Consider the following 12,962-nt stretch of genomic DNA (forward strand, 5'->3'; position numbering starts at 1 on the left):
ATGGAAGAAAATAGAACATAAAAATCCAACTCTTTTGGAAGTAAAAGCATGTGCGTATTTTTCTAGTATTTTCAGTTTATACATTGGGTTCATTTTACAATTAAAACTATATCAATTTTATAAATTAAAGAAATAAGGTACATTTTGACAGGTACCTTCTAGAATCAGAGGATATTGGGCTAGGAGATGGGTGTTTTCCCTTAAGAGCTTACCGAATTGGCTTCTGAAAGCCCTGATTGCCTCTTTCTATTGTCCTTGCAGGAGGCAAGTTCCAGATTATAACCACTCTCTACATAAGATAGTTTGTTCTCAGATCTCCCTGTTACCTTTTGCCCATTACTTTAAATCTGTGCTTCTTGGTCATTGAAGCATATTCTGATAGGAACAGCTTCTGTGTATTTACCCTGTCTAACACATCATAATCTTGTGCACCTTTCTCAAATCTCCTCTTTCCATCTTTGCTGAAAGGAAAACAACTACATCTTTTTTATTTAATGAAATCATTCATCCCTGGAGCCACCCTCATACATATTCTCTGCAACCTCTAGAGCCTTTAGGTACTTCCTTGAGTATGGTGACCAAAATAGGATGCAGTGCTCCAGCTGTGGCCTTATTGCTAGTAGATTCTGCTATAATGTTCCAGCTTTGTCAAAAAAAATCTAAAGAAGGCTGTGACTGAAGGCAAAAAATGTAGCTAATTGTTGATACATCACAACAGACTAGCTTCTGGATTAACATCATTCCAGACATTGTTATTAGGTCTGTACCGACAAAGGGTGCTGGCACTTTTGTTTCCTGATTTCTAATAATTGGGTGGTGGCAGTACAAGTCCTGTGCTTAGTATAATGTGCAAAATGGTTTCCTCCGTGGTTAAAGAAATCTTTGGGTATTTTTGCACCATCTTGGGACAACCTGTGAAATAAATATGGCAAAATATGCAAAAAGGGGCAATGCTGACCTCCAACTGTGTACCATAGAGCAGCTTGAGCTACTACTTCACACTCTTGCTTCTGTTTTTGGCCCCCTTCCTGTTCCAGTGAAGTCCAACATAAACTCAAGAAACTGTATCTCATCTTCTGTCTAGGCCCATACAGCCCTAGGGACAATATTGAATTTGACAATTTCAGATCTTCAAACTTTCCTGGTCAGTTCTGAAGTAAGGTTTTCCACTTTTTTTTTAATCTCTTCACAGGTGCTGCCTGATCTGCTGGTTATGTTCCAGCGTTTTCTCGTTTAAATTTCGATCAACTGCTGTGTTCTGCATCTTGCAGTTCAGCATGTTCTTTTGTTTGCTTTCTCTCTTTCTAGCTGTCCTGATTCATCTGTTAACTAGATGGCACAGAAAACATACTGTCACTTGGACAAGCTTGGTTTTCACCCTATCACATGCATAGTCTTTGTTCTCTTCACTGCTTCCCCTCTCTGCCACTTGCACATTTTTTTTTCCAGTTCTGATTAAGGGTCTTTCACCAGATACATCCACAGACACTGCCTGACCGGCTAAGTATTTCCAGTAGTTCTTTATTTGTGAAAATGCACATTTCTCCCTAAGCTCTTCAGAGAAGGTGCTGGACTCCTCGATTAATGATGAGTTAATCTGATTGTGGCATTGGAAATTTGGTATCCAAAGCAATCTGGCAACAGGCATGACTCAAATTGACTATTATGGTTTATTCTGCTAAAACCAGACCACTGTCATACAGTTAATGAAGAACATCTTTTCCATATATTGTAAAGCATTAACCAGACACTGGAAATGAGTTTATTCATTTATTGAGAGTTCAGTGCTTGACATTATACATTTAATATAGTGGCCATTGCTGAAGTTCATATCTCCTGTGATGGTGCCACAGTACACAAGATATGGAATGTGCATATGCTAATGTCAATGGAATAGGGGCATTATATGCATCTATTTCATCATAATTTGTATCGTTCACCTTATTTATGAAGAGCACATAGTGAATTTTATATGCCCAATGCAGGGTGAATCCCATTTGCCATTAAGGGAAGGGTTGTCTGCAAGATGACATACCTAGCAATAGAACCTCTGGATCAAGTCCGTCATCCATGCAGATTTAATGATATGGTACCTCAGTCAGACAACTTCATAATATTCCAAAACACTGTTAGTAGTAGTAAGTCAGTGGTTATTCTAGCTTATAAACCCGAAGATTTAGACTTGTCACTGGTGTTTTGTTGTAGGTATCCTCGATCCCAGGCTCTTAGTGTGCTCCTATGTGGACAAGTCAGTGGGAAGTTCATTAGTAATCCATTCTGATGAGTAGTACAGCTTAGTTGGGTAAACTCCAGCAGCACCCTTTCCACATTTGGATGTCTCTTAAGTCTGAGCACACTTAAGGTTGCATTTAAGTTCTCCAGACCTAGATTTGCTGTACATATTCACATTTTTGGCAAAATAAACTAGATGCATGTTATATTCTCAGTGACGTGAATTGTAGTTCTTTGTAGATGGTGACAGATTTACACATTTCAGTCACCCAAACGACTTTCTGAAAACCATGGAGGTAAATACAAGCTGTAAAACAAAAACAGCAAAAAAATAAATAATTATAAAAGCTGTAAGCATTAATAGTAACTTTCCCACCTTCCATTTCCCCTGTATGGTACTACAATTCAATGATGCAATTGTATTGATTGCAATAAACAGAAGCTGAATGTTTTTTGTCTGTTTCTTGCCCATAGAGTTGCTGAAGGTGGCTATTTCTACCAGAGAGCATTACTGGCTAATGCCCTGACTAGTGCCTGCCGGCTGCACCAAAGGCTTCCCAGATTCCAGTTCAGCAGAGCCTATATCACACAGGCACTCCTGGAGGATAGCTGTCACTACTTGCTGTACTCGCTTATCTTTATTACCTCCTATCCCATTACATGTATCCTTCACTATGCTTCATTGCATAAACTAAATTACTTCTTTGACAGCAATCAAATCTTATGGGAAGATTTAAAAAGGTTAAAAAAAAGTCTGGGAATCCATAAGGTCTTGCTGAGGAGGGTAATCTTTAGTTGCCCTCTGCTTTTTTTTAAACCACCTCTTGATACCTGATTATTTTTTCCCAGTAGGTTCATAATACTAGTGTAATCCTGGAGAATATTCTGACTAATAACTCAAATGTTTGAATAAGAGGCACACTTTCAGTGAAATATGTAGCAATAAAGAAATCTGTTTTCCCCTATTAACATTGTAAATTCAGCTTGCAGTGCTTTTTATTTACTTAAGTTGTTTATGTGTCAAATGGCACTACTTATTACATTATTACATTGCGCAACTTGGCACAGACTTGATTGACCCTTGTGCCAGTTGATTATGTTTTAATTCTCATGCTATTGGATTCTGTTGTTGCACTAAGCTATTTCCTTTTCTATCCGCACTTGTAAAGGAATATTCCAGCAACTGATGGAAATATGGGGAAAATACAACTGTTCATGTAATTCTGATGTTTAAAGTTGGGTTGTGAAATCCACTATTCTGTGTGTGACTTCTAACTGTGCTAGGGTTGGCATCACAAAAGTGTAAATGAAAATCTTTGCAATGGGTAAGCGATTTACAAGGTTTACATGAAACATGATTCTTCTTTTCACTTCCCATAGGAATACTCAAGTAGCCATTTTAAAAGGACCAGCCAATGTTAAGCACTTGTGCCCTTAAAGCAAATGATCTCAATGGCACACAAGGTCACAGATTACCCTTTTTGCAGGGGAATTGCTGGTGCTGTCTGAAGTTACTGGTGCCCATTATAGTTCTTTCAATTTTTACAATGGGATAAGCCAAAGAAAATACATACTAAAAACATTTCTGTTGATTTTGATAATGTTGAGATGCTTTAATTCCTTTAAAATTAGATATGGTTTATATAAACAAGTGACTGCATTTTTATAAGTAAATTGAATAATAGGTAAACAGTAAAAGTTTGTTCTACTCCAAAAACTCAATTGTTGGATTCTATAGCTATTATAAACTTCTAAGTTTTAAAAACAAAAGTATTGATATTTTGTAATTTCATTCTGCCCATTAGCCTGAAAGAACTGAGGAAATGGAGAAGAGTAAGTAGGTTCTCAGGAGGAAATAGGAATCAGGACCAGATATCAATGAAGAACGTCATAAGAGACACTGGGCTATAGAAAACAGGAAAGCAAGGAGAATTGTGTTAGGCAGTAATGAGCAGGCAGTGAAGGCTGATGAGAAATAAGAAGGGAGGTAAGGAAAAGGAACATTTGCATGCGGATAACAAAGCAGTGGGCAATCTAAAAATGCAAAAGTAGATGCAATAACACTGGAGTTTTGAAGCTGTGTGAGGAAATTGGAATTTATCTGCCAACTATGGCAAATTTTGTACTCTGAGCCATCAGGTGTATGTACTTGGAGAAAGGTAAACATAGGGCAGGCATGGTAGTGTAGCGGTTAGCGTAACGCCTTACAGTGCCAGCGACCCGGGTTCAAATCCGGCTGCTGTCTGTAAGGAGTTTGTATGTTCTCCCTGTGTCTGCATGGGTTTCCTCCGGGTGCTCCAGTTTCCACCCACTTTCCAAGGCGTACGGGTTAGGAAGTTGTGGGCATGCTATGTTGACGCCAGAAGCATGGTGACACTTGCGGGCTGCCTGCAGAACACTCTACGCAAAAGATGCATTTCACTGTGTGTTTTGATGTACATGTGACTAATAAAGAAACCTTATCTTATAAAATTGTTGACCAGTCTCTGACTGGTGTTTCTACAGATAGCACAGGTGGTAGGCTACCATACTTCCGTATAATGGTTCAGTTTTAACAGCAAATAACTGATCTACCCACCAGTTTAAAAGCTAAAATATCTAAAATTTGGTGGACCAACTGAGCATCATTTTTTTTGTATTTAAAAAAAATTTTGATTTGAATAAATATTTGATTATTGTGCAGCGGCTGTTTAGACAAATCGTAGTCTCTTAAGGATTAACTCTGAACTAGCTCCTGTAGCAAAGTGTGCATGCATAGATATTGGAAGAAGACACGATTCACCCTTCTATGAAATAGCATGCTTTCATTTGTTGGCTGGACCAAACAACAAAGATGACTTGCTTTTTTAAACAGATTGTCAAGTTTGGGCTCTATTCCCTGGAGTTTAGAGAGTGCAGGGAGCAATCTGAATGCTGTTTCCTCAATATTGAGGAAAGATAATTGGGTAGATAGAAGCTAGTTGGGGAGTCCAGGACTAGAGCTCTTTGTCTAAAAGTTGGAAGCATTTCAGGGGAATGGGATGATGCAAGTTCTCTTCCACAAACTACTATTGATGGATCAAATGTCAATTATAATCTGAGCTTGATTTTTTTTTAATTAGTTGATATTGAAGGTTATGTGGCAAACACAGGTAAATCAGTCATGACGCCATTGAATGGCAGTGCAGATGTCCCTATGTACAGAAAAGCTACTGTATCCTGTGGACCATACTTTTGCAGTAATTGGCAACAGCTGCAGAAGAGAATATCAGGGATAAGGAAAGGATGTTGTTTCCCCAATGTCTCCATTACCACATTGTTAGAATGACTGATGATAAAATTAAAGCAGTTGGTAAAGGATGGTTATTGTTTATAAACCGTGGATTAGTTTTTATGGGTTTACAAAAAACATTTATTAACCCACGTTCAAAATATCAGTATGTGTTTAAGAAAAATCGTTTGATTTTAAGGTTGTTTTAAAAGAATAAGTATACAGATTGTAGCAACTCTATCAGCATTCCAGTAAATTCAGATTTTAAAGATTTGGTGGATGTGGGTGGAGGTTAAGTAAGACACCTTCAAGAATTTGAAGTTGTGCAATTTCTGTCCTTTCAAATGTCAAAAATGTTTGAACAAAATCTTTCTCTCTGGACAGCTGTTTTTTTCAATAATATTATCCTTTATCTGAATTCTTTGACTTGTGTTTTTAAAACTTTTCCTTATCCAGATTTGTACAGTATGCTTGGTACCAGTAGCAGTGTTTTCTCTGCTTCATGCAACTGCTTACAACAGGAAAATCTTAGATGTAAGTTATGATTTCTCATGCACTTCCTAATAATTCTGTACATTATTGCAATGCTGTGGTTAAATGTAAAGTTGAAGCTTAAGTTTATTGTAAGTGGCTGGATTTTGTTTCCATAAGGCATGGTTAATAAAGTGGGATCTTTTGCGCTGGTAGTAGGAAGTTTAATGTCAACTATCTTATAAGATTGAATTAACATGTTTGTCAGAACGGCAATGATGTGCTTTTTTTCATTCTTAGGATCTGGCTGTTGCTTGCATTTTTTTTCCTATGACCTGATTTCCTTGAGGGTGGTAGTGGTCTGCTACCTTGATCCAGAGGCATATTGTTAATTTGAAAGAACATAAAAAAAGCACTTCAGGAGGTTAGTTGAGAGTCGACCATATTGGTGAGAAGGGAGTGACGTATAAGCCAGACCATGTGAGATAGTCAGTTTATCAATAGTGTGAGTTGGCTTTTAATCATAGTCTGATAGCCTTCATGATCCCCTTTGCTGTTCCAGTTTGTTTCTCCAAAATTATCTTTATTATATAGAACTCAAGCTCAAACTATCCTGGTAGAAATTGAATATGTATTCTCTAGACTTCAAGTCTGAATTGCTACTCTGGTAATATATTGTCTAAAGGCATAAACATTAAAGAAAAACTATTTTAAGGGGCCATGGAGGGTGCATTTGAGATGAGGCTTGTGCTCAGTCATTTTTACCACTTGTAATGTCCTAACCAACATAATTAAATCAGATCTATACAATGGCTAATTTATATTATCTGGGCACAACAACAATGGTTCTCACAATTTTTTTGCTGCTGAGTTAGTGAATGTTGTTTACTGATGCTGACGCCATAAAGAAAATTTTGAAGTCTCCAAAAAAAGATTGGAAGTTCCACTGAAATATATATATCAAATCTTTTTTAGAGAAATGTCGAGACAGGAAATACAGAACTTCTCACAAAACCAGCCTGTCAGAAAACTGATTTCTGCATGAATTAATCCAGTGCATCCACCACAAATGTCAGATTTTGGAGTCGTAAAGTTATAAATGTATGCTTCAGGAAAAGAATAGTATGTTATATTTTCCCATTGCATGTTGTACCTTCACTGTTTGTAACTATTCCAATAAAACTCTGGTAGTCCATTATTTGACTATTTGGAAATCCCAATAGCTCAGCATCTGGTTCACCAGATAATGTTTGCTGTGTTCCCTTTCTACTTAGTTCATTGGAAAATTTATCATACCCTGTAATGTCTGAAACAAAATCAATTGAAAGAATGTAGAGGTGTTAATAGGAATAGCATTCAATATTCTTGAAAATCTACCTGTTTGGCACCACTAAAGTTCCTAGCATTCCAGATTACCAGAAATTTATTGTACTTAATAATCAGGCCTTCTCAAATTTAAATCATCAGGACCTACTGGTTCTGGAGTTTTTCCAATACATAATTTATGATCCTTACCATAAACATCTATATATTAAATGACTTCTTCCCTCATAGAAGCTTCTCCATGAGTGACATTTAGTTGTGGTGAGTGTAGAATTAAGGTCTTAACACAAGCTTTTTGTTTTAAACCTAAGTAATTTTAAGCAAGATTTTGCATTTAATTTAGCGTTCATATCAGAGCAGTTCGTTCAACAAAAACTATCAATTAATTTATATGATTAAGATAATTATCCTATATGTGTGTATGTTATTTATACAGATATATAGAATTCTTTAAATTTCTAAAATTAAGAGCTTAATTTGTGCAACTGTAATTTGATATACTTTTTATTTAGGCCTAATGAAATTCACAGTGGGGGATTGCAATATCAAGAGCTGCAAAACTGCATGGGGTAGAAAATTGTCTTCTCTTTCTCTGTTAAATGTGCACAAATATTGACTGCCAGTTGTGTTCACCACTATAGATTTTGTTTCATTGATCATTAGGATCCCATAACTTAGGAGAGGCATTTGTACGGGAGATCTACTTGTAATATAACAACAGTCCTCTGTGGAGGGAAAACCTCTTCAATAACAGTGACAACTTCTATTTATATAACACCTTTTAATACTCCAAAGCATCCTATAGGAGCATTACCAAGCAAAAGCTGATGCTGAGTGCCTAAGAAAAAGATCAAGGCTGTTTACCAGAAGTTTGTTTGCAGGGAGAAATTTAAATGAACATTTAAAAGTAGTGTCAGAAGTTTCTGCAGGGAATTTCAGAGCTCAGGCCCGTGGTAATGAACACGTATCCACTGATTGTGGGGCGACTTTATTCGAAGATCATCCGAACACCAGATTTGGATTGGAGCCTATATCTCAGAGGATTGAAGAGTGGAAGAGATTACAGGGTTAGGAAAGAGCAAGTGGCATGGATTTAAAAATTTGTGAGAATTTTAAAATCAAGGTTTGATTTGACCAAGAGCCAATTTCTGTCAGTAAGCACAGGGGAACTGCCTGTGAGTGGTACGTTTAGTGCTTATTAGCTCCACAAATGGTATAATGTGCTGTATCCTTCAACCAACTGTAAGAACTGGCTAAATCATATTTGGAGAAAATCAAGAGGGATAAAAGTTTTAAACTGTTTCAATAATCTGCTTTTTATGTTGCAAACGTGGCCATTTAAAAATTAATGATTAATCCAAATAAATCCAGACAAATTGAATCTGTTTTGTTTCTAAGTGTTTCCAAAAAATGCCTTTCATTCTGTGGTGGCTTTTTTGACCTTCAGAACCTGACCTGCTCCCAAGACCAGAAGCTTGAGATTCATGAGCAAGTAAAATTACCTTGTAATTAGGCTCACTGATTTGCAAAATTGTTTAAATAACAAGTTTTCTGCAGTTAGGAAGTTTGCCCCTAAGATTGCATGAGTAAAGACCTTTAAAGGGCCATGTCAAACAAAGTGCAGCTTCACCTTTGTCACTAAACATCATGACCCTATTCCAGAGTACCTTGTAAGAGCCTAAGAAGTAGTACCAGTCGGAGACCCTATGAGCCTGCTTTACCAATCATCAAGATAGTGTCTGATCTTCTACCTCAAAGCCATTTCTCACTACTGTTTCATTTGCCTAATATCCAAAAATAAATCGATATGATGATTTAGCTTTCAGTCAGGTTAAGGAATTCCAAAGATCCCCCACTCTGAGTGGTGGGGGGGAGGCGGTATTCTTCTCCTCTGTGCTAAATTATCCACATTTTATTTAAGACGGTGATCCTGGATTCTAGACTCCTCAGCCAGAAGAACGCCTGCCTGCCAAACTATGTATGAATTTTAAGTTTCAATGAGATCTCCCTTTTTATTCTAAAGTCTAGAGAATACAGGCCTACTCAATCTCTCCTCATATAGCAAAAGTGCCATGCCAGGAACCTATCTAGCGGATCTTTGCTGCACTCCCTCTGTGACAAATGTATTTTTTTAGATCAGGAAACCAAAATGTACACAGTACTCTAGGTATGATCTCCCCAAGGTCCTCTGTAATTGCATTTAAACATCTGTACTTAAATCCTCTCAAATTAAGGCCAACATACCATTTGCTTTCCTAATTGATTGTTGCACCTGCTTGATGGCTTTCAGTGACTTGTGTACAAGGATGTTGAGATTCTTAACATCAATATTACCCAATCGCTCATCATTTTAAAAAAATTGTCATGTGCACCAAAATGGTTAACTTCATATTTTTCCAGATAACATTCCGTCTGTCTTTCTCACTCATTCTATCTTCAACTTGTCTGTTCCTGGTTACCTTCTGCCACCTCCCCCGCGCACCCCACCCCCACCCCCCAGCATCCTACTTGCACCTACTTTTGTAATGTGAACAGACTGGAGAATGACATTAGGATCCCTTGTTCAAATTGTTGATGCAAATTGTGAGTAGCTGAATTCTGATCCCTGCAGTGCCCCTCATCTGTCTGTCAACCTGAGAAAGATCTGTTTATTCCACACTCTGCTTTCTGTCCAATAACCAATTCCCAGTCCACGTCATTATATTGCCCCCCAATGTTGTGTGCTCTACCCTTGTTGACCAACCTGTGTGGGACCTTATTGAACATTTTCCGAAAATCAAAGTGCATTGCATTGAATGGTTCCTGCCACGTGCTCCAGCAGTTTAGTCTAACATGATTTTTGTTCTTTCATTTAATCCATGCTGATTTTGCTTAATCTTCGTATTCTTTTCAATCTACACCATAATCTCACCCAATCAGCATCCCTGGGGAATGGGCAGTACTAACTGTATGAGAATTGCTCAAAAAAAATACATCACACACTTGTATTTTATGCATAAACCTTTAAATTGCCAAACTATACGTCTTCTCCTTGCTTTTAAATATCTTTGTTTAACACTGCAATTCCATATTTTAAGGCTAGACAGTGTTACGTCTTCTCCTTGCTTTTAAATATCTTTGTTTAACACTGCAATTCCATATTTTAAGGCTAGACAGTGTTAATGTAAAATACAGCAAAAATAAATCTAATCCTTAAAACTTTGCCAATTGCATGAGAATTTCTGATGTATAAATACTGGATAAATGAGAGTTTACTGTTTCTTGTTATTACATCCTTCAGCATAAATTCAGGGTATTACCACAACCAACAAAGTACTGTAAGCAAAACTGTGGCTAAAGATTCACAAAAGCAAAATACTGTGGATGTTGGAAATCTGAAATGAAAATGCAAAATGCTGGAGTACCCAGCCGATGTGGCATCTGTAGAGACACCCCTGATTGGGCTGCATTGTGCTGACTCAGCATGCATCTTGCTTTTGCCTTTCACTGGATATCCACAGTCACACCTATCTTTTGCAGCTGCTCAGCTCCCATGTCCTGCCAACCTCATCAGAGGCTGTTCCATGGAGCAGTCCATGAGCTGTGACCAGGAAGCCAGGAGTGGAGGCCAAGGCCATACCTAAGGGGTGCTTTAATGGCCTCTGACAGCTCATGGTGTAAAACCTTTTTCCACTATTTCTAAATGTCTGATGATGGAAAAATTAACATTCAACTTTGATAAATTAATTTAAAAAGTAATAATTAAACTATTTTGTAGAAAAGAAAACATCCAATATCACTAAATATTTTTTGAGAAGTTTGGTGATCCCATTAATTTCTCTGGTATATAGCTGAGAGGCCAGGTATGAAGTGCTGAGCCCAGCAGTAGAGTGGGAGGCTGTTCACACCATCATTTGACCTCCAGCTCATTGTGAACACTGCAGTGCACAGATGCTCAAGTCTGGAATGCACTGACATGCACACTGCAGCCATCTGATGCTTTTCTGGGGATCTACCAGCTAGCCAAAAGTGTGATCCAGCCCAGTATTTCAAGTTGTTGATCTCTTCCTGTACCATCAACCTGAAAGGTTAACTTTGTTTCACTTTCCTTGGATGCTTTCTGACCTCCTGGATGTTTCCAGCATTTTAATTTTAATTAATAATGCTAACGTTTGATCATCAAGAACAAGACTTGTGGATCTTAAAGAAAATCAGAGGGGGTGGGGGGGAGAGGTGGTGAAACAAATCAGTTGAGATCATATTGCTTCAAAGATGATATTTTCAATAATACACATTATTTGATCATTTGTAGAATTACCATTTAACTCCTTGAACTTGAATATAATTAAGCTAAACAAAATGTGTTTCTAATATTACTGGAAATGTGTGCATTTGAAATCTTTTGGAAAAATCTCAATTTATCCTGAAAGTTTTGTCCACTAGTCATGTCCTAATATCAGCTAATGCGAATGATTTTTAAAAAAATGCTATACTTAGCAATCTTTTTTTTTGTAGGTACTAAATGTTTGTCATGTTTGCAAGATCCAGATTGACAGAGGAAAGTGATTTTTATTTGCCACAACAGTCAAGGGCAATTTACAGATCAGTAATTTTGAAGAAAAGACTTGTTGATCTCAGCACACTCTTATTATAGCTATAGGTATGACAAGATAGATTTAGTTGTCATTTTGATAAATTGCAGCCCTCCATCTGTACTCTACCAAATAAATAAAACAGCAGTATATCTCTTTTGTTCAGATGCTTAACAAATGTATATGGCTTGTCAATGCAGTAGCTGGGAAGTGACAACTTTAGACTTGATGTATGATTTAATAATTCAGTCAGGTTTGTCCTTCAGTAGAAATTGATTTATTCATTAGCAAATTCTAATGTGCAGGTTTGCAGAATAAAATTCAAAGCCTTTCAACTTTTCAATACAGCACTATAATTTCTTATACAATGAAATTCCACTGGCTGAGGTTTAATTTGCAGTGCGGTTATATTCATAATATCTGTAATATTTATAAATGATTTTTAGAATCTCAATTTTTACAAAAAGTTATTTTCATAAGATCTAACTATCAGAATACTGAAAAATGGATTCTAAATGCATTACTTTGATTATTTGTTTCCTGAGTAGGATTTATGAAGTGTTTAATATTTTTGACTTTGAGGGTGGCAAGAGTTTTACATCAAGATTAAAATTAATCTAAGCTGACACATTTGAGCACAGCTGATGGAATAATGCAAGGTCAGAGATGCCGTACTTTTGTTGAGATGTTCTACAAATCTGTTCTAGTGGGATTTGGGTAAATGTAGAAGAAAAACAGGATTTCTCCTTGAGCTAGTTAACATTCTTCTCCCCAATTTCAGTCATTGAGTTTGTAGCTGTCTGGAGGAGTAGAAAATCTGTGTAGAAAATGGCTACTGTGTTCACCTATTAACGAGTAATTTCGGTTTGAAATGTAACTCATTTTACTTGAAGTGCTTTGAAGAATTTTAATACAGTGAGCAATTTTTACTGAGGGGAAAAATTAGATCACTTTGTAACTTTCTTTAATAATTTGTATACTCCAGCCTAAACTGCTTGTGGATTAGCAATTTAAGGAATCTTTTCATTAATTGGATTATTTTCATCACTCAGCTTAATTTTTTAATTTTATTTTTAACATGGGTAAGGCTTCATTGCCTTCCTGCCAACAAAACC

At 36.9% G+C, this 12,962-nt stretch overlaps 1 protein-coding gene across 1 annotated transcript in view; it reads left to right on the forward strand.

The window, feature by feature from the left end:
* LOC127573393 (transmembrane protein 33-like) overlaps positions 1–12,962 on the forward strand; it is a 93,791-nt gene that overhangs the window by 11,441 nt on the left and 69,388 nt on the right. Inside the window, exons 4-5 of the mRNA XM_052021575.1 lie at positions 2,707–2,894; positions 5,949–6,016. Coding sequence (XP_051877535.1) covers positions 2,707–2,894; positions 5,949–6,016 — 256 coding nt within the window. The remainder of the gene's footprint in view (positions 1–2,706; positions 2,895–5,948; positions 6,017–12,962) is intronic.

The sequence above is a fragment of the Pristis pectinata genome, chromosome 8 (genome assembly GCF_009764475.1).
Source record: "Pristis pectinata isolate sPriPec2 chromosome 8, sPriPec2.1.pri, whole genome shotgun sequence".
In the NCBI taxonomy this organism is placed as follows: Eukaryota; Metazoa; Chordata; class Chondrichthyes; order Rhinopristiformes; family Pristidae; genus Pristis; species Pristis pectinata.